Below are 20,053 nucleotides of genomic sequence, written 5' to 3' on the forward strand. Positions count from 1 at the left end.
AATAATGTACAATGTAGAACCATATAAGGACTTTTGTAACATTTGTGGTCAACCTACTGAAGACAGTTGCATGACAATGAGTTGTGATGATTGCATGTGTGCCTGAAATTTCCTTATCATGTTTATAATTGTAATTAGAAAACAAGTATCATAATTACAATGGTTGGCGCTGAGTTATAGGGGGCAGTTTCATAAAAATATGTTAAGAATACATCTGAATAAAGATTTCAGTGTTTGTGTTCATATTAATATATATATGTATATATATATATATATATATATATATATATATATATATATATATATATATATATATATATATTAACAAACATCTTTTGATTGGCACAGACATACAGTACACTTCACAAAAATATATACAGTAGAGCTACTGGTCTTTGGGGTAAAATTTCAGGATGAACCTAAAATGCACCATAACCTTTACAGGTGAATGCACATGTCTTTTCAGTGTTTCAGTACTTTTTGCACAACTTGCAGTTCTCTACAAAGGAGCTGAAGGGCTAAATTGACCACACGTGTGATCCATGAATGGATAAATATCCAGGTTCAATTAGAATTGATATTGAAACTGTTCTGCTCATCATGCTGTTCACATTTTGACATGATGAGGGCAAGACGACCCCTAGCAGTTAATTGACAGTACCTCGCCATTCTTCAAACAGGATGTTCTCAGAGGGATGTGACCTCTGTGCTTGAGAGTGTCACAGTGTCATCAGCAGGTTGCAATAGAGATAAAGAGAGACTGGAAGAGTCACAGAAAGGCATAGAAGCGGCCACATCCAACGATGATGACCACTTCATTGTGAACAGTGCCCTGTGGAACCGGATAATGGATGCCACTCAAATCCAGGCACATTTAAAGGAAGTGAGAACCACCCAAGTGTCACATCAAACCGTTTACATCAGCGTGGTCTAAGCGCGAGATGACCTGCAGGGGTACCTGACCACCCCACTAGGCAGGGACATCATCATGGGCCTGGGCGCATGTACGGTAGAAGAGGGACCTCAGTGCTGTTTTCTGATGAAAGCCGATTCACACTGAGCAGAAACGATGGCCGCCAACGATGTTGGAGACGCCAAAGTGAGCGCTATGCATCTGCCAATGTTGTCACCAGACAATCCTTTGGTGGTTGTGGTGGTGGTGGCGGTGGCGGTGTTACAGTGTGGGAAAGTGTGTCTATTCAATACAGAACTGCCCTTCATTTTGTGAATGGTACAGTGACAAGCCCATACTACTGGACTACAGTCGCTCCCTCATTCTACCAAGGTTTTTCAAAAATCTATTATTTAATTAATGATCACTGTTTTGCGGTTCAATACGGCCTACAATTAGTTAAAACATATGCATATGTCAAAAAATTGGGCGTACTCTTGGCCCAAATTCAGCATTTTCAATCCTAAAAATGGATAAATGAACAAAAATACAAATATAAAACATTTAAAAGATGTTATATGTAGTGCATTATCTGTGACGTTGTGTGCGCCTTTGCTCGACCTGGGAAGCGACGTGTGTGACATCAGCTAGATACTGTAAAGTTGCTGAGTGTTGCTGAGCACGGTTAGCAGTATGGAGAGTGCCAGTGACTGGCGTGAGTTGTGGCTGACAGCAACTCCTGTGTGAATGTTCACTGCGCCATTGCAGTAGTATTCTACTACACTGGCCACCAGGTGTCAGGAACGTTGCATTCATGAGACAATAGCCACCAAGAATCCTGTCAATGCTAACATGTGAGTTGAGTCTACGTAATGTCTTATGTTTAAGACGTCTTACTTTTCTATTATTATGTCAACTATATTGGGTAATACAAGTGCAAAAGTGACTATAGGAGTGTTATTTCATAGAGGGCTCTAATAATGCAAAAAAAAAAAACATATTTAGAAGGTCTTAAACAGGTTTTCTATGCTCTAACTATGAAAATATTTCATTTATAAATAAGAAATCCTGCTTCACGGAAATTCCTTTATTGCAGTCGGGTCTGGAACCAATTGACCACTATACACGAGGGACGACTGTAACATCATTGATCCAGTCATTGTGCCCCTGCATGAAGAACACAGGCCTAATTTCATCCTCACGGATGACAATGCACCAGCTCAGCGAGATTGCATTGTTGGGATTTGGGTAACTCAAATGCAGTGGCCTGTACTTTCTCCAGACATGAATCCCATAGAAAAGCTATGGGATCAGCTGAGTCACCATGTCGAGGCTTGTAACTCTTCGGAGATGAGGAAATCACCATTGCGTGCTTTTACTGAAATGCCCTACTTTCATGATATCATCACTTTAAACGTTTTACATTTTCCATAAATTCCCCTTGAAAGCCAAATATACCTTACTTTTTGCGACTTGTGTATACTGTAAACTACTACCGCTGTATAAACGTATGTTTATTCCCACAAAGTACTTACATTTCCAAGTTAGTAAGTTATTTTGAAGGCTTTGAGTGAAGTGAAAAACTGAGTCACCTTCTTAGCCTGAAGAGCCCTTTGGAAGAGGCGCAGAAATGAAGCAAGGCTGAAGCGGTACATGTTGTTGATCTTCGACAGGTCTGTGATGACAAAGTACATCTTGCTGGCACTCTCTGCAAGAGGGAGGTAGGCATCACGCTCCTGAAATCCAAAACACAAGGAGGCGGGAATGAAAAGATGGACGTGCATAAATTGGGAAGTAGAACAGGAAGTGGTTGTTTTGATCAAGACAAAGGGAGAGAGAAAAGTGCAATTAGAAATGGACAGAAGCGGGTGAAGACAGAAATTGTGAGACCAAAAAATTAGCTGGAAAAAGAAAACTGAGGGGGGAAATATAAAATAGTACAGTACTGGTAAAACACTGCTCCCTAGAGGATGACAATGAAATTAAACTGGGCAGTGAGACGTTTGAAAACGCAAGTCATAGCAGAGCGGTAATTTTACAATTAAAAAAATTAATGATTATTGATTAATTAAAAATGTTGAATTAAATAATAATAATAAATAATAAATACATATATTTTGAGTCATCTTCCATTCAAAGTATGGTTATGAATTTCACTATATGTAAAACACTCATCACAGCAGGGGTCTACTGGGACAAAATTCGGGCCTGGACCCATTACAAGCCTCCATTGTTTATAAAATAAAATAAAATATTAAAAAGTCCAGGATTGGGATCGCACCTGCACCTTCTGCCTTAAAAAGAGTTAGCATGTACCATTATACCAACAGAAACTGACAGAAGAGTGGATGAATGTTCGATTATATTCTGTAATTGGTCACAGAGCCTCGGACTAATGGCCGTCAATCGGCCCATTATTGCTCGCCCCACCAGGAAAACTCCCGCTACTCCCAATGGCCACTCCGCCCCTGCATCACAGCCTAATCTGTCTCCATTGTCCTCTTCCTTAAGTATTGTAAAAACACGGTCATTGCTCATAGTTATTGTCATCATGGTTCATTTGTATCCCTATTTGCCAGATTTCATGACTATCTTAAAATGAATGTAAGTATGGTGTTGTGTGTCTACCTATTATTACTACATGAAAATACCCACAGTTTTGCTTTAGTGTGTAATGTATTTCATATGCAACTATGCTGCTGTCGTCGTTTCTCCTATCGTGGGTCACAAGAGTTGTTTGCACCAACGTACTACACAGGAATCAAACTTGTACTGGCCACAGAAAGTCCAGTATTAATTTGATCGTCAACCAAATGAGTTTGACTGAAAAACAAGCTTAAAGGAAAAAAGTGCCACATAATTGCAAGAAAGAGATGCCCCATAAGATTGTTTGTGCATTCCTAATGTACCCAAAGGCCAGACATAAAAGAGGAAAGACGAATAGTGCCTAATAATCTGTGAGAAATTCTACATGTGGGAAGGAATCCAGGGAGTAAACAATTGGCCCCATTTCTCAGAGATGTTTGACTACATTTGCAACAACCACTGTTCTGCCGAGGTCTACTGTTGACCAAGGTGACAGCGAGGATATGTCAAGTTAACTACCGGACCTTGCTGGTGGTGCTGATGAGGAGATTGACCATTAATTTTATTTTTACAGCGTGTGAAGTACCTGGTCCAGGGATGCTTGCAGCCGGTGTGATTCAAGTAGTGACTCCTGGATGAGGGCACTGCTTGCTTTGGCCTGGTTCAGACTGTCTATCAGGTCCCTGTTCTCTAAAATATTCCCCTGTGATGTGGCCAGGGTCTGACAAGGGGGAAAAGACACAGCGACAAGATCTATTATAGCAAGTGCTGCCGTCTTGTAACAGTCTGATGTGAGACATTAACAGATTTATCAAACCACCCCTGGAACATATTTTCTGAAACTGGCTGAAAATAAAATGCACTTGCAAACACATTCAGATAAAACAGATGAAAAAGCAGTGAAGCATGGAAATGTTAAGTTGACCATAATAAATCTCAAGAATGTTTTCTCGTACCGCTGAGGGTCTGTCTGTGTGTGTATTTCCTGTTTGTGTATTTCCTGCGCAAACACAATTACTAGGTGTCCTCACAAAAAATACAGAAAATCTATGTGTATTCGATCATGAAAGTATTGATGTGAGCCACATCTGTTTGTCATTTCATCATTATACTGTCATTACCACGTTTGCAGGGAGGCAATTAACTGCTTGTTTCTGCATGAGTGACTATGGACTGACAGAAGGCATTTAAAAAACTGTACTATAAAAAGAAAATACAATCTGGGTGGATACAAGTACTATGTAATATGAGAGTTTCATTTTTTGAATTAAACTACTGAAATAAATTAGCTTTCAAAAAGATTGTAATTCTTTGAGATGCGCCTGTTTCAGCCAAATGTGAGAAAATAAAGGACTACATTACAGAATACAGGACTTCATTCATTCTACATGCCATCCGTCTGTACACTACCTCACCTGTCGGTAACATATAATCCTGTATTATTCATGTTACTGCCCATCTACCTCATTATTGCACTGCATTGTCTTCTCTCTCTTTCTATTTGTATACAGAGTAAATTGACTTTGTATTTGCTTCTATTTTTATTCAAATCCTTGTCCATTTGTAAATATGCTAATCTTCTCATATCTGATATTATTTCTATTCTGTTGTATTGCTATTTATATGTAAATATGTACCTCTTTTTAATTTTAATAAATACTTTTTTTTTTCCCTATTCCAGTGTTTTTTTCCTTATGCCGTTGAGCTACTACAACCAAGCAACTTCCCTCGTGGATCAATAAAGTCTAACAAAGTAATTTAAGCACACTGAATCTTGTTGAACTATATGAGCATGTCACCATGTATAAGAAGCTTAGCTTAAAACATATTTAATCCACTTTACACCAGTCTAGGTAAGTCTATAGGGTAACAGTTAAAACTAAAGTTTTTAGTTCAAAGTTTCTGTTAATTTGTGGCCAAAGGTTTTGGGAGTGACTTAAATTATGCGTTTCAATAAGTCTGCTGCCTGTGTGTTTGCTACATACTGAAAAAACAAAGCAGGTACCAACTACGTATCACAGTCTTCATTATATAAGCATATTCAATTCCACATAATTGACAAAATTCAGATGATGAAGTGATGATAAATTATTTTACTGGGATGTCTGGCCAAGAACTGAAAATAGAGAAACTGATGAACTGGTTCTGGTAATTCACCCATCTGGTCCTCTTCCAGGAAGAGGTCTAGGTCATCTCAAATATTTTTGATGAACGTTATTTGTAGACATGAAGGAATTAAGATTCAAGAAGAACTAGGATGTCTAGTTCAATTTCTGTCTCTTTAATTAATCAAAAAAGATGTGATGTCTTTACACTACTGTACGGGCAACAAGCTCTGTGTTTCAAAGGGAAAGTGTACCTCCAACAATGACTCCTCCAGTAGTGCAAGCTGTATTTTCTTGTCTTCTTCTTGTTGTAGTAGTCTTGTTTTCTCGGTCTCTAATTCTGGTTTCTCATGTTGGATGGTCAATGCCAGAAGCTATAAACACACAAATGTGCAACACCATTTGAGCAACAAAAAGTGCATAGGTTGAAGACAGTAGCAATTTTATCACCTGTCCTCGCAGGCCTGCCCTTGTGGTAGTAAAGTTGATCTCTGTAACCACAGAGACCGCATCAGGGGGGATGAAGGGAGCAGGATTGCGTGTTGCCAAGAAGAGCCGGAAGTCCTCATTGTAATCAATAACCTTGTCTCCAATCTGTACAACGTATCTGGGGCCTGCGTGCATATGCATGCATTTGTGTGATTAAAAAACAGAAAAGGAAAGAAAAAGCAGCAGAGTCTCAGACAGGCTTAAAAGTGACTTTAAATCCCAACTCAGACCTTTTCTTTACTTTGCCTGCTGTACTTTGCCTTTATAATGGCTGCAATGCAGCAATCATTGGTAATGGTAAGGGTAATGGTAATGGTGGTAATGGTTTAGCTTAGTCATGACTTTCTTCTGGCATACTCAACACCACCAGACACCACACTCTGCATTACAAGTACTTACACAGCCCCTCATAGTGAATGGCATTCAAAGGATACACTTCCCTACAGCAGCATATATGCACGTACAGTATGTACATTTGGAGTGAATGTGTGTCCAAAGGTGTGACACACTTTTAGCAGAGTGCCCCGAGCACTATGTATTATTTAAAAAGAACACTTTCAATTAAGTCCAAACAGGTAGGGATTTTACACAAAACATCATTAAAAGCAGGACATACATTCGGGCCACTTAAAGAGAGCATGGAGTACAAGTAAATTGACCATTACACTCATTAGCCTTAATGGTTTATAATCAGTAAGCAACACTTATTAATATAGGAATTGATATGATGTGGGTTACTTCAAAGATAATTCAAACATATATAAATAATCATCCTGCTTTTTCCATCTGACAGTGTTTTTGTGCATGTGTACCTTGTGCGATGAGGTCTCTCCTCAAAAGTGGGTAGAGCACAGGTTCCACTCCATCCATCTCTTGAATGATGAGAGTTTTTCCAAATCTGACTGCTAGCTCCAGGGCTGTCATGAAGTTACTGTCCTATATAGACACACAATTGTCTTGTATTGTGAAAATGTGTATTGAAGGATGGCATAAAACTGCACAACACAAGCATAACCACTAAACCTACAGCAAGTCAATATAAAGCAGACTAAAAGTCAAAAAATATTTCAAGTGGTGATCCTGCTCTATTCCAATTCCGTAGGTGGTTGTAATGCATTTATTCATTCAGTCATTATCTTTCCACCACTCATCCCTTTAGGGTCACAAGTGAGCTGGAAACTATAAAGTCATGCATTCATTTTTACAGTTGCAATAAAAAAATGATCAACCCCCTTTTACTGTCAAAAAGTACAAACTTTCAGTTGGTGGCCAACGTAAAAAAATTGTTTATAACGTTAGATTTGTTTAAATGTTTGTTGCAAACTAAAAGAAAATGAATTTATACCTGAATAACTTTTTTTATTTGTTTTGCAGTTTACTGTCAATTCTGTTGGCATTTGTCGTTGATGTTGTCACTAGTACTCTAAGATGCATTTACCTGTTGGTTGATGACCTCAAGTCGGTTTTGTTTGAGGTGTGTGCAGAGCCACTCAGTGGCTCGAGAGGAAGGGTCAATAAGGAAAGGACATGCAACACTCTGAGCAGAAAAAAACACACATGTTCATTGTTAAGTCATTTTGAAGGTGTCTTGTAGTCTATTTGCATCTGGATTGCTGTCGTAGGGAGAGAAGAAACAATGCAAGTGAAAATGAGTAAAGGTGTCCTACGTCTTACAGTTGGGCAGCATTGATCATATGCACGGCAGGGGAACAAATCTCATGAAAGTGCTTTAATGCTAGGCGGTTTCCATTTTATGGTATTTCTCTCGTAATACTGTGAGTAATAATGTGCACAGGCTACAAATAATTCTAGACGTTACATGTGCACAGCTTAAGCACAAACTAGTAACAAACACAAACACACTAAGGTAGGAGTAACTCCTTACCCGCAACTTAAGTTCATTGATCTAAAAGGTAGAGATGGAGAAACAAAAAACAAACACAGATGTAATATGCACTTTATGAATGACAACAAATTCAACAATATCATGTACGTACGTAGGTCATATACAGTGTTTATATTGTTCAATACTTTGTATAAAGACATTCCAAAACGGAAGGGAGGAAAGAGGTGAAAATGGGTGATGGACTGAAGAATAGAAGACAAGAAGAATGAAACATCTACAGTAATATTTGTGAGCCAAGTGCTTAATCGTGAACGCGGTCGTCAAGTCAAAAATACAAAACAAAAATGAATTCCGAACCTGTAGTATGACAATAGCATTCTCCATGGAGAGGTCATCAGACGGCAGCCCTTGACTCTTCCAGATCAACTGCTCACTCTCCAAGGACAGGAATGACCTGAAGTCAAACTCTAATACAAGTAAACACACATAAATTACAATAGTGATTAATTTCAGGCCACATAATATTGCTGAACATCGCCTACTCCCTTATTACTTGTATATACAGTATATGGACTAAAGCATAGAGACATAGATCTACTGTATTCACTGATTTTATATTGTTTTCAGTGCATGTATTGCAGTAAAGTCACCATGTACCCAGTGTTGCCAACTTTGTCGCTAAATGTGGCAACATTCCAAACCCTCTTGGCATTTTCTCAAAAGCGACTATAGCGACAAATCTAGAGACTTTTTCTGGCATTGTTGGAGAGTTTTCTGGTATTTGGGGACTTAGAAGTGAAAGCACCTATTGTTCTACAGTTTCTGTTCTCACTGGGTAGCAGTGGGTGCTGCTGAGATGTCAGCCCTGCCCCAAAGCAGTCACTTGCGGTCAGTGCACTGTCAGCTCCCGCGGCACACTGACAGCATAGTGGAGCTCGACGCATCCTTGAATCACCTGTGCGCAAGGGGTGATGCCACCGGGGTGGATCTCGCCCTGTTTTACAGGGCAGATCTAAAACGTAAATGTTTCTTAATCGTCTTTAAATTACTACTCAGTACACTCAAGCCTCGTTCAAACTTGGTCACTTACCTGGCAGTGTGTCAGAACGTGTGGTGGAAGAATGATGTGTGATGATATATATTCGGCGCTGGCCGAGATAAAATATTAAAAATATTTTATTTTGATGCAGTGATGGCCAATTTTAAATTAACAAAGAATCAAGTTTACCTGCAGTTCTCAACATAATTAAGGTGTTATTACTCACCTCTTTGTCTCTCCTACGAGATTATACTTTTTTCCTACAGTATCTGTTACAACATCATATGCAAATAATGTGCAAATTAGCTGATGGCGTCACCTAGCAACTTCTAGGACAGTCGATTGCTACTTGTCTTACTGAGGAGCTGGCAACAGTGCATCCACCCAGATACCTTTGTCCATTAGGTGTTTAAAAGATTGTTTAGTGCAAAAAGGATATTTACTCTGCAGTCCTGACTGAGACATCCAAGTTTCCAGACAATGCCTTCGACGATCTTCAGAAGCTGCAGACAAATAGGTGATGAAAGCTGCAGCAAGCATTGCTCTCATGGGGAGTGTATCCAACTCATTCTTTATCTCAGACATCTAATAGAGAAATAAAGATAAACAATGGCTGTGAGAACCAAAGCCTAGGTGATTCTAAACCATCTATCATCCATCAATCTAACCTCTTTTATGATATCCCATATAAGGCCGAGGTAGCTAAGGTCAAAGGTAAAATTGTTATGTTTCTTCTCAGAACTCTACACCTACTTTAATGGTAATCTAACGCTCACATCAATACAGTCAAAGAGCATACAAATATTTTATCTAAGAATACTTACAATATGTCTGAATTTCTCATAACCTTCACTGCTGCATGCGCATTTCCAATTTTCTCTCAAGTACAGTAAGGCAATTATAAAGCCTTAACATAATATAAAGCTAACCAAAACTGCCACGCAGTGTGAAAACAGTCGAGACATTACGTGAGTGTGAACTTACTTGTATGTCAGTGTCAGGGTAAGATAAATCTGAGAAGACGGTGAACTCATTCACTGGGAGCGTGAGGCAGCGAGAGTGTTTGTGTGTCAAAATGGGATTGAGTGTTTTAATTAAGGCACAGACAGATGCTGTAGAAAACAGTGTTAAACAGCCAAAGATGTGTCCTAAGACATCCAGAGCCATTGTCTTGTCAGCACAAAGTCTTTTACATTTCAATTTTACTCTGAAGTGGCCATAATACCAATAAAAGCATCAATGCTTTTTACACAACCTGTGCATTCCACCGCTTATGTTCACCGTCCAGTTGGGAAATCAGTTGTTCGGCAGCATTGATTGTGTCCTGAGCTTTTGTCACCTCAGCCTCCAGCTTAGCTGCCTCTGCAGTGTAACACTGAAACCTAACAGAAAAGTAGGAAAGACATCAACTATAAGAGCTACGTCAAATAATATAATCTTGTTTGTCTACACCAGGTGATGTTAGCTGAGTGGTCTTGTGGCCTCTATCCTTTCCAACATCACAGTGAAAATAAAGGTGGGGTAATATGACACAATGACAGATGTCTCTTATTGAAAAGGTCATGTTAAGGATCATACAGAAAAGTAAAAGGAGAGAGTTAGGTCTTATTGTCATCCACAGTATGTTATTGACCTTTAATCTGATGAATGGAGGAATTTGTAATCATCACGGTCCAGTACATTTTAAGAGGGTAAGTGGTCTGCCCTTCAAGCTTTGTGCACTGGGGCACAGTCATGTTGGAACAGAAAAGGGTCTTCTCCAAATTGTTTTTTTGTTCCCACAACGTTGGATGTATAAGATTGTCCAAAATGTGTTAGGTACTATATAAACAAAGACTTTTACACATCATCCTGCAGAAACCTTTGGCCGTGTTATATGGTTTATCACACCTGAGTTCAATTTCTCTAGTCACACCCAGGCCTGATTACTGCCATACCTGTTCTCAATCAAGAAATCACTTAAATAGGACCTGCCTGACAAAGTCAAGTAGACCAAAAGATCTTCAAAAGCTAGACATCATCCGAGATGTAAAGAAATTCAGAAACAAATGATGATGTGATAAATGGAACCATGAATTCGGCCATCTGTCCGTGACCTCAAGCAGAAACCAACTTGGGTTCTGCAGCAGAACAATGATCCAAAACACACCAGCAAGTTCACCTCTGAATGACTGAAGAAAAACTAAATGAAGGCTTTGGAGTGGCCTAGTCAAAGTCCTGACCTGAATCCTACTGAGATGCTGCAGCATGACCTTAAAAAGGCGCTTTATGCTGGAAAACCCTCCAATGTGGCTGAATTACAACAATTCTGCAAAGATGAGTGGGCCAAAATTCCTCCACAGCGCTGTAAGAGACTAATTGCAAGTTATCACAAAGGCTTGATTGCAGTTGTTGCTGTTAAGGGTGGCCCAACCAGTTATTAGGTTTCGGGGCAATCACTTTTTCACACAGGGCCATGTAGATTTGGATGTTTTTTCTCCCTTAATAATAAAAGGTTTCATTTAAAAACTTCATTTTGTGTTCAGTTGTGTTGTCATTGACGAATATTTAAATTTGTTAGATGATCTGAAACATTTAAGTGTGACACACATGCAAAAAAAAAAAAAAAGAAATCAGGATGGGGGCAAACACTTTTTCATACCACTGTATATCAAAATGGTATTTTAAACAATAAAAAAAAAAAAAAAATAAATAAAATAAAATCATTAAAATAAATGATCCCAGCATGCCCCCCCAACCCTAATGAGGAGAAGCGGCATATAAAATGGATGGATGGATGGATTAATTATTAAGAACTACTTAAGGAATGAAAACTTCACAATTCACACATTGCTCCGTTTATGATCGGTCAACGTTTCAACGGTCAACTAGTTTCAGACAAACATCACCTCAAAGGACTGAAGTATCAACAGTATGAATATTTTGATTTGAGAATTGATTTAGAACATGAAGAACTGGTATCGGAATTATCAATATTTCAGTATCAATCTGGGTTTCAGGGTTCATACTTCTCTTTGAGCTCATTAACTTTGGCTCCAACTGAGTTGAGTTGGTTCTCAAGCTTATTCTTCCTGCTCTCCGTTTTCCTCAGGTTGCTGGATACACAAAAAATAATACCATCAACAACAACAACAAGGGCTCACCGCCGGGAATGCAAGTCATTTGACATGACATAATAGTAAAAACAATCTAACCACATTAAGTTAATAACAACAAAGAACAATCCAACGCTATTAGTTTAGCACTAGGTTTAATTACGTCAGTATAAAATGGCCGTGGTCTCAATGTCTATCAAGTAGTGTGTGCATGATCTTACTCCATTAGTCCGGCCTGCTCTCGCTCCAGAGGCTCTATCCTCTGTAGTACATGGGAGTACTGGACATTGGCTTTAACCCAGGCAGCAAGGGGGGCAGCTGCTGCACTTGCACGTTTTGCATTCTGGCCATGACAGAAGAATGACAAGTCAGAAAAAGCTTTATCAGAACACTATCAATTGAATAGCATCATACATATGATATGTAGGTATTCCAAAGTGTGTTAATATGGCTAAATGACCTTAGGGTCAAAAGATGCTCTGTTCCTGTTAAGCAGCTCTTCCACACTGTGTCGAATCTCAGGGGTAATGTTTCTGGCCTCGAATGTGGCTATTTCCTCCCTCACACCACGCTTAGCCAGGAAGCTAAGGAGGCAGAAGGGAAAATAAACCAATGAGAAATGAGGATTGAATGTGCATGGAAGGTTATGAACAGCTAAATCCATGCAGCTCATGCTAATATTTGGCAAAGCCATATAGCCATACGCTATAAACCATGCAGGACAGTGGCACAGTGGTTAGCACTGTGAAAGAAAAAAAAAAAACTCCACCTGAGACATTTCTTTTATAAACCAACAAGTGTAACACCTTTATTACTTTTTAATTAGTCCCAGGAGTGTGTGTTTCCTTAAGGAGATTCCTCACACTTCTACATCAGCGTACCTCTTCATGCTGACCCAGGAGGTGTCAAAGGTGCCCATCAGTCTCAGGACCCCCTCCAAGATGTCTCTAATGACATCAGGTGGCATGCGGAGTGAACGGATCTCGGACAGAGCTTCAGGCCTGATGTTTCCAACAGCATGCTTCGCCTCATCCACCAAAGGCTGAAGAGGAGGAAGAAAAGAAAATCAAAAGCATGTACGGTACGTGTGACTAAGCCACTGTGGGAGGCACCTGTTGGTATGAATATTTCTGCAGACACAAATCAAGCAAAGAATCTTACCTTTACTTCCTTCAGTTCATCATCAATTTTGGCCTTTCTTTCTTCAATCTTGGATACTTCTTGAGCCATCCTCGATTGGATCTTTTCCATCTCTGCCTTCTGGTCACTGGCATTCTGGAGAGGCAAAAAAAAGCATCCGTAATTCATTTTGATGGATTAAAAAAGACATACTACAGTAGTTGGGTACAAATCAAAGCTTCATAAACCACCACATAAAATCTGAAATTGTCAAAATGAGATGTCATTTAGTTCTACTGACAATAACTAAGACAAACAACAGTAATTGTACCTCAACTATGTCTTCCCATCTGCTATCCTCTTGTTTTTTTCCTTGTATTCGCTCCTGAAACCTCATTTTTTCTTTACACTCACTGCTCCATGTATGCTACCCTTTTGGCCAAACATATAAAAAAAATTACTATTGATCCCAAAACTGCTACGTTTGCCCCCACCCTTTCAATCCATTTATGGTTTACTTTTTAGAGGGACATTTTCCTTGTCGCTGTCGCCAAAGTTCATGCTCATGTAGTTTCAGTTGTTTTACTTTAATGTATTAGGGCCATGATTCTATATACAGTACCTGCCTTGAAATAACTTCTGTTGAAATGGTGTTATATAGATAAAACTGACTTGACTTGCTGGCTAACAGGTCAAAGGGATCAATCTACTGTTTCTTTTTTCCCTTCCTTTTTCCCAGACAAATGATCATTCACAGTGAAATAATACATACAAATCTCGATATGTGCAGAGAGAATATGAGTGATGGGATGAAACAAAACAAACAAAAGTTAATTTGTGTTCCATAAATGTGTGTCCATAGCTGGAAACAGGGAACACTGCTGGGAAATGCAGAATATTTGCAGAAGAGACAAAAGGAGGAGAAGCACTAAGTTGCAGAGGACAATGAAGGACATGACCACCATTGTGCCTGCCACGAAGTGTAATATTTGCACACGGTGATGCAAATCCAATCAAATCACATACCTGCATGGAGTTGGTGATTTCCTGCAGGGCAGAATCAGCCTCTTGTTGTTTAGTCTTCAGCAGCATGCTCTGCTCTGCAGCCCGCCTCTTCAGCTCATCAACCAAAGCCTTGGCTTCGTTAAGCTTCGACACACCAGCCTGTAAACACAAGTCATGGTTACTTCTGATTTGTATATTTAAAACAGACATTATATCTTGTGATAGTATACTAATTGTATCCAGAGAAAGCAATAATAATCCAGTCATTTTTACATTATCTATAAATATACTCACACTGTAGGTGCACAAATACTGTATCATACCTGCAGATGTTGTTGTCTCGTTGTGAGCTGCATCTGCTTCCGGCCATATATGGCATTGTAAAGGTGTAGAAAGGCCATGTACTGGCTGGGTGTGGCACCATGTTCTCTACATGACTCATGAACCATCAGGAACAGACGGCTTACGTCTTCCTGTCCAGAACCTGCAAAGGCACAAAACGACAACGGAAGAAAGAATCTTTATTAAATCTGCCAATTTTAATAATGAAGTGTAAATAGTGTTTTACCAGTGAAAGCTTTTTTTGTTCCATAAAAAAGTTATTTCAATCATACAATGTACTTGATGAATGCAACATTTTCGACAGAGGTGTCAGGTCTATGTTTCCTGAACAATCAGAACATTACAATTGCCATTAATATCCCTAAAGTCACAAGAAAGTATCAACAATCAATTAAGATTTGGAAAATTGTCAGTTATTAGGGGTTTAATTCACAAGTTATACTCAATAATTATAGATAACATGTGAAGTGGAACCAGAAAGAAAATGTATACAGCAAGCAAATTAAGTTCTGGTACTTGTCTTCTTTTTGGCTTCATTCTTCTCCCCTTCACCGAGACTCGTCTTTGCAAACAGCAGTTCGGGAATCTGGAAATAACACAATTTTACACAAACCTGATTCATTAAAATTATAGGTGAAATGGGTTTCACAGAGAAACTTTCAGTTACCTCTCTGTTTATTAAGAGTGAATTTATATACATACACACACGCACAAACACATATAAGTAGGTAGATGTCAATGTTAATTTTCATCATAAAAATCTATATTATCTATATTAAAATCTATATTATTATCCTCTGACCTTCTTCATGCTACTTTCAGACCATCCTTCCATCCACTGGACAGAACACTTGCGGTAAAAAGCTGGATTGCTCTCACAACTGATAGTGAAGTTGGGGTTAGAGCAGTCCATTATTAGAACAATGTGGAGGTTCTGCTGGATCCCTGGGAGAGATTCAACACAGAAAGATGAGCAGGAATGTACACACAAAATATACTCTTGTTTCTTCATGCTACAATGTCCCGTTTAGCTTTTAGCTCCCTGGCAGACCTGAGTAGCAAGGGTTAGCTGGATGCTCTTGAGTGGTTTGACTTTAACAATAATAGAGACATTGATTAAATTCCCTGGCAGCAGCCTCAAGCTCAGTGACACAGCAGTACCTCTTTGGCACACCTGTTTCCAGGAGAAGAGGAGCAATGGAGACAGATACAGAACAATGACACAGCAGAACAGCGAGATCGCCCAAACAAGAAGGCAGAGCTTTATAGAGAAATGCTATATGCAGCATACTGAAGGAGAAGTAGTTGTAGAGTGGTCCAATGAATCCATCCTGGGAAGCAGAATCCTTGAGGGAAGAGAGAAGAGGCTCCAGCTCCTCTGGGGTGTACAGCCCAGGAACCTCACCTAATAACACATTCAACACATCATTTGAAATGCAAACTTTTGCAAACTCCTCCAAGTCAGATCATACTTTATAAAAATGAATTAGTACCAGATGAGAGCAGGCTGTTGATCATCTCCAGGAAAGCTGTGTGGACAAACTGATAATCCTCCAACAGGAAAACAACCTGCTGCCCTTCTATTCCTGCCAACTGCATCACCTACCCATACACAGTACACACATACTGTAGATGTGAAGCACAGACTACACACAAAATGTGAACCAACTCATGTCAACATCAAATGTCAAAATTGAGTGAATGAAATACACTTACCGTCTTGAGATCATTCTTGAAATTTTTAAGGGAATAACCCCTGGAGATCTTTGGGGTAAATAAGGGATATGCGTGCATGTGCGACACCAGGAATGTGGCTGTGTGCCGCCCAACTCCACTCCGACCTGCCAAAAGCAGAGAGCCACCTGGTCGGCTCAGCACGCGATCCAGCCTCGACACAAAGTCGCACACTTCCCAAAAGAGAAGGAGGTCCAGCTCTCTGTTATCGCGACTGTACAGCACTAGTCCCTGGGGAGGGGGAGATGTAAACAAGTGTAGTAGGGCCCAAACTCTGTCATTGTCTAACACACACACACACAAACTAAGAAACAAAAAAAAAAGGGAAAACCAAAAAAACTAAACATTCATTCATTATTCATTGGTTTGTCGTTTATTCTGGTCAGAGTGACATGTGTGCTGGAGCCTATCACAGCGGATTTTTGGCAAGACGCAGGGTACACCTTGGACTGGTCACCAGTCAATCACAGGGTACAAACAACCATTAACACTCGCGTTCATACCTGCGGATGATTTAGAGTTTCCAGTAAGCTACTATAAATGTTTTTAGACTGTGAGAAGAAACTGGAATAACTTAAGAAACCCAATAATTCTGAATTATGAATTGTAATTCATGATTAATAGAGAATTGGCTATGTAGCTACTAGGGTGTCAGAAGACACTCAGTTCACAAGTCAAGACTATACACAAGATTGGTTAAACAAGAAAGAGACAAGAAGAAATTTTAACACTTTTACTTTTACGAGTACAATTAAAAGCTATATGACAATATATTGCAATCTAGTAATGTAATTCTTACTCCGTTACACTATTCTGCACTCTGTGCGTATGCTAGCAGCCCCACCTCCACCCACCGAGACAAAGTGGCTGAATGACTGACAAAAAGGCTCACTCTGTTCATGCCGTTGTTCTATGGAACAAACGCGCCAAGCTGCCTGTTTGGAGGCGAGAGACAAGGAAAACCGACACGCGTGCACATGGCAATGTATTAAGGCCGGCAAAATTGTCAACTTCATTTTCATTTTTGTGTGATTCAGGAATTTATTATCGTCGAGACCCCAAGAGTTTTTTTCTGAGCGAGAAATCTTGTCATGTTTTAATCTCGCGAGATCTTGTGACACTCCTAGTAGCCATCCTTAAATTAAAATGTAATCTATTGTGGATTTATGAGGAATGGAAAAAGATGGTAAATTCCCTTTACACACAGAGGCAATGGTGTTGTAAAAGTGGAGGGCTGTGATATGAAATTATGCAAAGCAACAACAACAAAAAACAAACCCATCATATTGTTGTGTACCTTCTGAATGACTTGCTTGAGGTCAGCAGAATGCAGACGTCCCAGTTGTTTACCGTGAGGAGGTAGAGACTGGCCTGGAGTCATTACAACTCCATCAGACACACCCCACGTCACATAGAAACCATCTGCACATGGGGGCGGGCGAGGTTTCCAAATGCGTGGACAGTCAATGAAAAGCAAGACAAAATATACTCAACAACAAAACCGATAAAGAAGTAATCACTTGGAACTGTCAAGATAACAAATTTGCTGGACAATTGTCCTACTAATTATTGTCGACATTATTTTGAGACCATTTTTGAATTAATGTAATGATAATATATGCGTAGTAAGTACATCGTATCAAAAGCAAAAAAAAAAACATTTCTCAAGAGTATTTAATATTGCAATTGGAATGTCAAGAGCTTTTAAATAAAATAAATTAAACGGAAAAATTATGTAAAACAATAGTTCCCCAAAGTGTATTGATTAGAAAAAAATAAATTGGTACAAAATCGAAATGTAATGTCTATAATGGACACTAACCATCGTTCTTATTTCGAATCAGTGTCACTTTTGTTGTTGTCCGAATATTGTCAAAAAAATAGAAAAATAACCCGGATATACTCTGAAGTTCAAATTGTGTGACAATGCAGATGTCAGCTCATTTGCATAGGGTCAAAGGACATTCGATCGTGTAGCACACGACACACACAGCTAGCGAGTGCACACACTCACTAGCGCCCTGCCTCTCCTCACTGGGACAAAAAGACTGAATGACTGACAGGAGGGTTCACTCACTCCCTTCAATCCGATATAAAACCAACGTGCCCAGGTGTTGAGACAGGTGCACAGAGTGAACCATCTTCTCAACCAGCCTATTCGATAGAGAGGGAGGAAGAAAACAACTATGCATGTACATGTCAATATATCCAGCCGGGAAAATTATCGAATTAGTTTTTATTTATGCGGTTAATTGATTTATTGATTTTTGCTGCAGGCCTAGCATTACTAATTATTATTACTCAAAATTAAGGAGAAATTATATTAAGTCGATGTGCAAGCTTGATTCTGTACTCTTTGAAATCACTTATTGGTGTCACCATCCACTTTCATCCGCTTATCCAAGGTCAGGTCCCAAGGGCAGCAGTCTAAGCAGCAGTGATGTTGATAGGTTTTCAATGTAGTGAGTCCCCGGGACCCACAGGTGGTGAATTGAGTGGATCCCCATTGAAAAAAAATGTATTTCTTTCTATTTTTTTATATTCTTTTTTTTCTGTAAAGCGTTAACCTCCTTTGATGGCGGTATGGTATGATATGGTTATAATTAACAGATATTTAATTATGTTCAAAATGTATCTGAAATTAAACAAATAAAATTCCAAATCTGAAAAGTTAACAGATACAATGCAATACGCAGCCACTGTTGAGGTACTATCGCTCGGCTGATCAGTAGTACTGGAAGCAGAAACTACAAATGCAATAGTCTGTTGATCAACAATAGGTTTTATCTTTTTCTTCTGTGGCATTTTTGCATTCTCCTTTCCCTGCTTACCCGAGAAAACGGGATCTCATTGGAAGCGGCATGTATGCGCAGACGCCTTCTGAGCATGACAAAATGGTGACTGCCATTCAAAGTATTTTCCATCACCACTGTCAATACTTGATCCATACTGGAAATTACTTGTCATCTCCAACTATTTGAGCCTAAAAATATGTGTTTATGTGTAGGTATAAAATGATGTAAGCACATGAGAGAAAGCGATAACCTACCAGTCATGCTGTCAAGAGCGTCAGAGCTCCAGTCCCCACGGATGATGGAGGAGAGCATGTTATCAAAAGCATGAAGATCTTTGGAGGAAACTAGACGGTCTCTGAAGAGCCTCCGGGCCTCGTGTGCTACCACCTCGAGCACACTATCAGTCACATCTGATTGAGCTGAAAAAAATAACATAAATGACAACATGAGTCTAATAAATGAAAACATGAGTCTAGCCAAATGAGTGGCTAACAGTTAAAAAGAGTTGACGGTGTGTATGTTTACCTGCAGTGAGGTCATATCGCAACAAGCTGAGGACCCATTCCGTCAGGATACACGGTGTAAAAAGATAGTGACTGTAGTCATCCACTGTAAACTTGGCTTTCACCTGCATGATAATACAGTGTATCATGACACAAACTTGTAATTGGCAATTTAAGCAACCAAAAAGCCTAAAAATATACTACATTTGTTTAAAAAGGGGTAGGGAACCTGTGGCTCTCAGACATTTTCTAACACGACAAAACGTATGTATTTTATTGTATTTTTTCGCTGGCATTTTAAAGTAAAACATTACAGAAATCACAGTGTTAAAAACTTTCTAGTGCATTTTAATCCATCCAACAATTTTCTATTGCAATGTGGGTGGCAAGAGCCAATGCCAGCTGTCCTTCCAGTATTTTCAGAGTCAGACACCAAAACGTGATTATTACTGGACAATGCAGCAGCCTACCCGGGTCATTGAGAGGTCAAGAAGTAAACTTTT

The 20,053-nt window shown here is 39.3% G+C and overlaps 1 protein-coding gene across 3 annotated transcripts in view; it reads right to left on the reverse strand.

The window, feature by feature from the left end:
- The window catches only part of LOC129191139 (cytoplasmic dynein 2 heavy chain 1), an 88,062-nt gene that overhangs the window by 36,342 nt on the left and 31,667 nt on the right, over window positions 1–20,053 (reverse strand). For 2 of the 3 annotated variants that reach the window (XR_008573149.1, XM_054794200.1), the window contains exons 50-74: window positions 19,573–19,675; window positions 19,302–19,466; window positions 17,550–17,674; window positions 16,235–16,483; window positions 16,012–16,120; window positions 15,810–15,923; window positions 15,321–15,463; window positions 15,035–15,104; window positions 14,500–14,660; window positions 14,198–14,335; window positions 13,214–13,327; window positions 12,934–13,094; window positions 12,513–12,636; window positions 12,274–12,395; window positions 11,966–12,052; window positions 10,213–10,339; window positions 9,401–9,542; window positions 8,276–8,385; window positions 7,958–7,978; window positions 7,511–7,609; window positions 6,885–7,008; window positions 6,034–6,197; window positions 5,838–5,957; window positions 4,065–4,199; window positions 2,485–2,628 (exon numbers count right to left, since the gene is read on the reverse strand). Coding sequence is in view for 2 of the 3 variants with exons in the window: in XM_054794200.1 (XP_054650175.1) it covers window positions 2,485–2,628; window positions 4,065–4,199; window positions 5,838–5,957; window positions 6,034–6,197; window positions 6,885–7,008; window positions 7,511–7,609; window positions 7,958–7,978; window positions 8,276–8,385; window positions 9,401–9,542; window positions 10,213–10,339; window positions 11,966–12,052; window positions 12,274–12,395; window positions 12,513–12,636; window positions 12,934–13,094; window positions 13,214–13,327; window positions 14,198–14,335; window positions 14,500–14,660; window positions 15,035–15,104; window positions 15,321–15,463; window positions 15,810–15,923; window positions 16,012–16,120; window positions 16,235–16,483; window positions 17,550–17,674; window positions 19,302–19,466; window positions 19,573–19,675 (3,171 nt within the window). In the remaining variant the exon portion in view is untranslated. The remainder of the gene's footprint in view (window positions 1–2,484; window positions 2,629–4,064; window positions 4,200–5,837; window positions 5,958–6,033; window positions 6,198–6,884; window positions 7,009–7,510; window positions 7,610–7,957; window positions 7,979–8,275; window positions 8,386–9,400; window positions 9,543–10,212; window positions 10,340–11,965; window positions 12,053–12,273; window positions 12,396–12,512; window positions 12,637–12,933; window positions 13,095–13,213; window positions 13,328–14,197; window positions 14,336–14,499; window positions 14,661–15,034; window positions 15,105–15,320; window positions 15,464–15,809; window positions 15,924–16,011; window positions 16,121–16,234; window positions 16,484–17,549; window positions 17,675–19,301; window positions 19,467–19,572; window positions 19,676–20,053) is intronic. The other variant, XM_054794201.1, reaches the window with a different exon arrangement.

The sequence above is a fragment of the Dunckerocampus dactyliophorus genome, chromosome 12, assembly GCF_027744805.1.
Source record: "Dunckerocampus dactyliophorus isolate RoL2022-P2 chromosome 12, RoL_Ddac_1.1, whole genome shotgun sequence".
In the NCBI taxonomy this organism is placed as follows: domain Eukaryota; kingdom Metazoa; phylum Chordata; class Actinopteri; order Syngnathiformes; family Syngnathidae; genus Dunckerocampus; species Dunckerocampus dactyliophorus.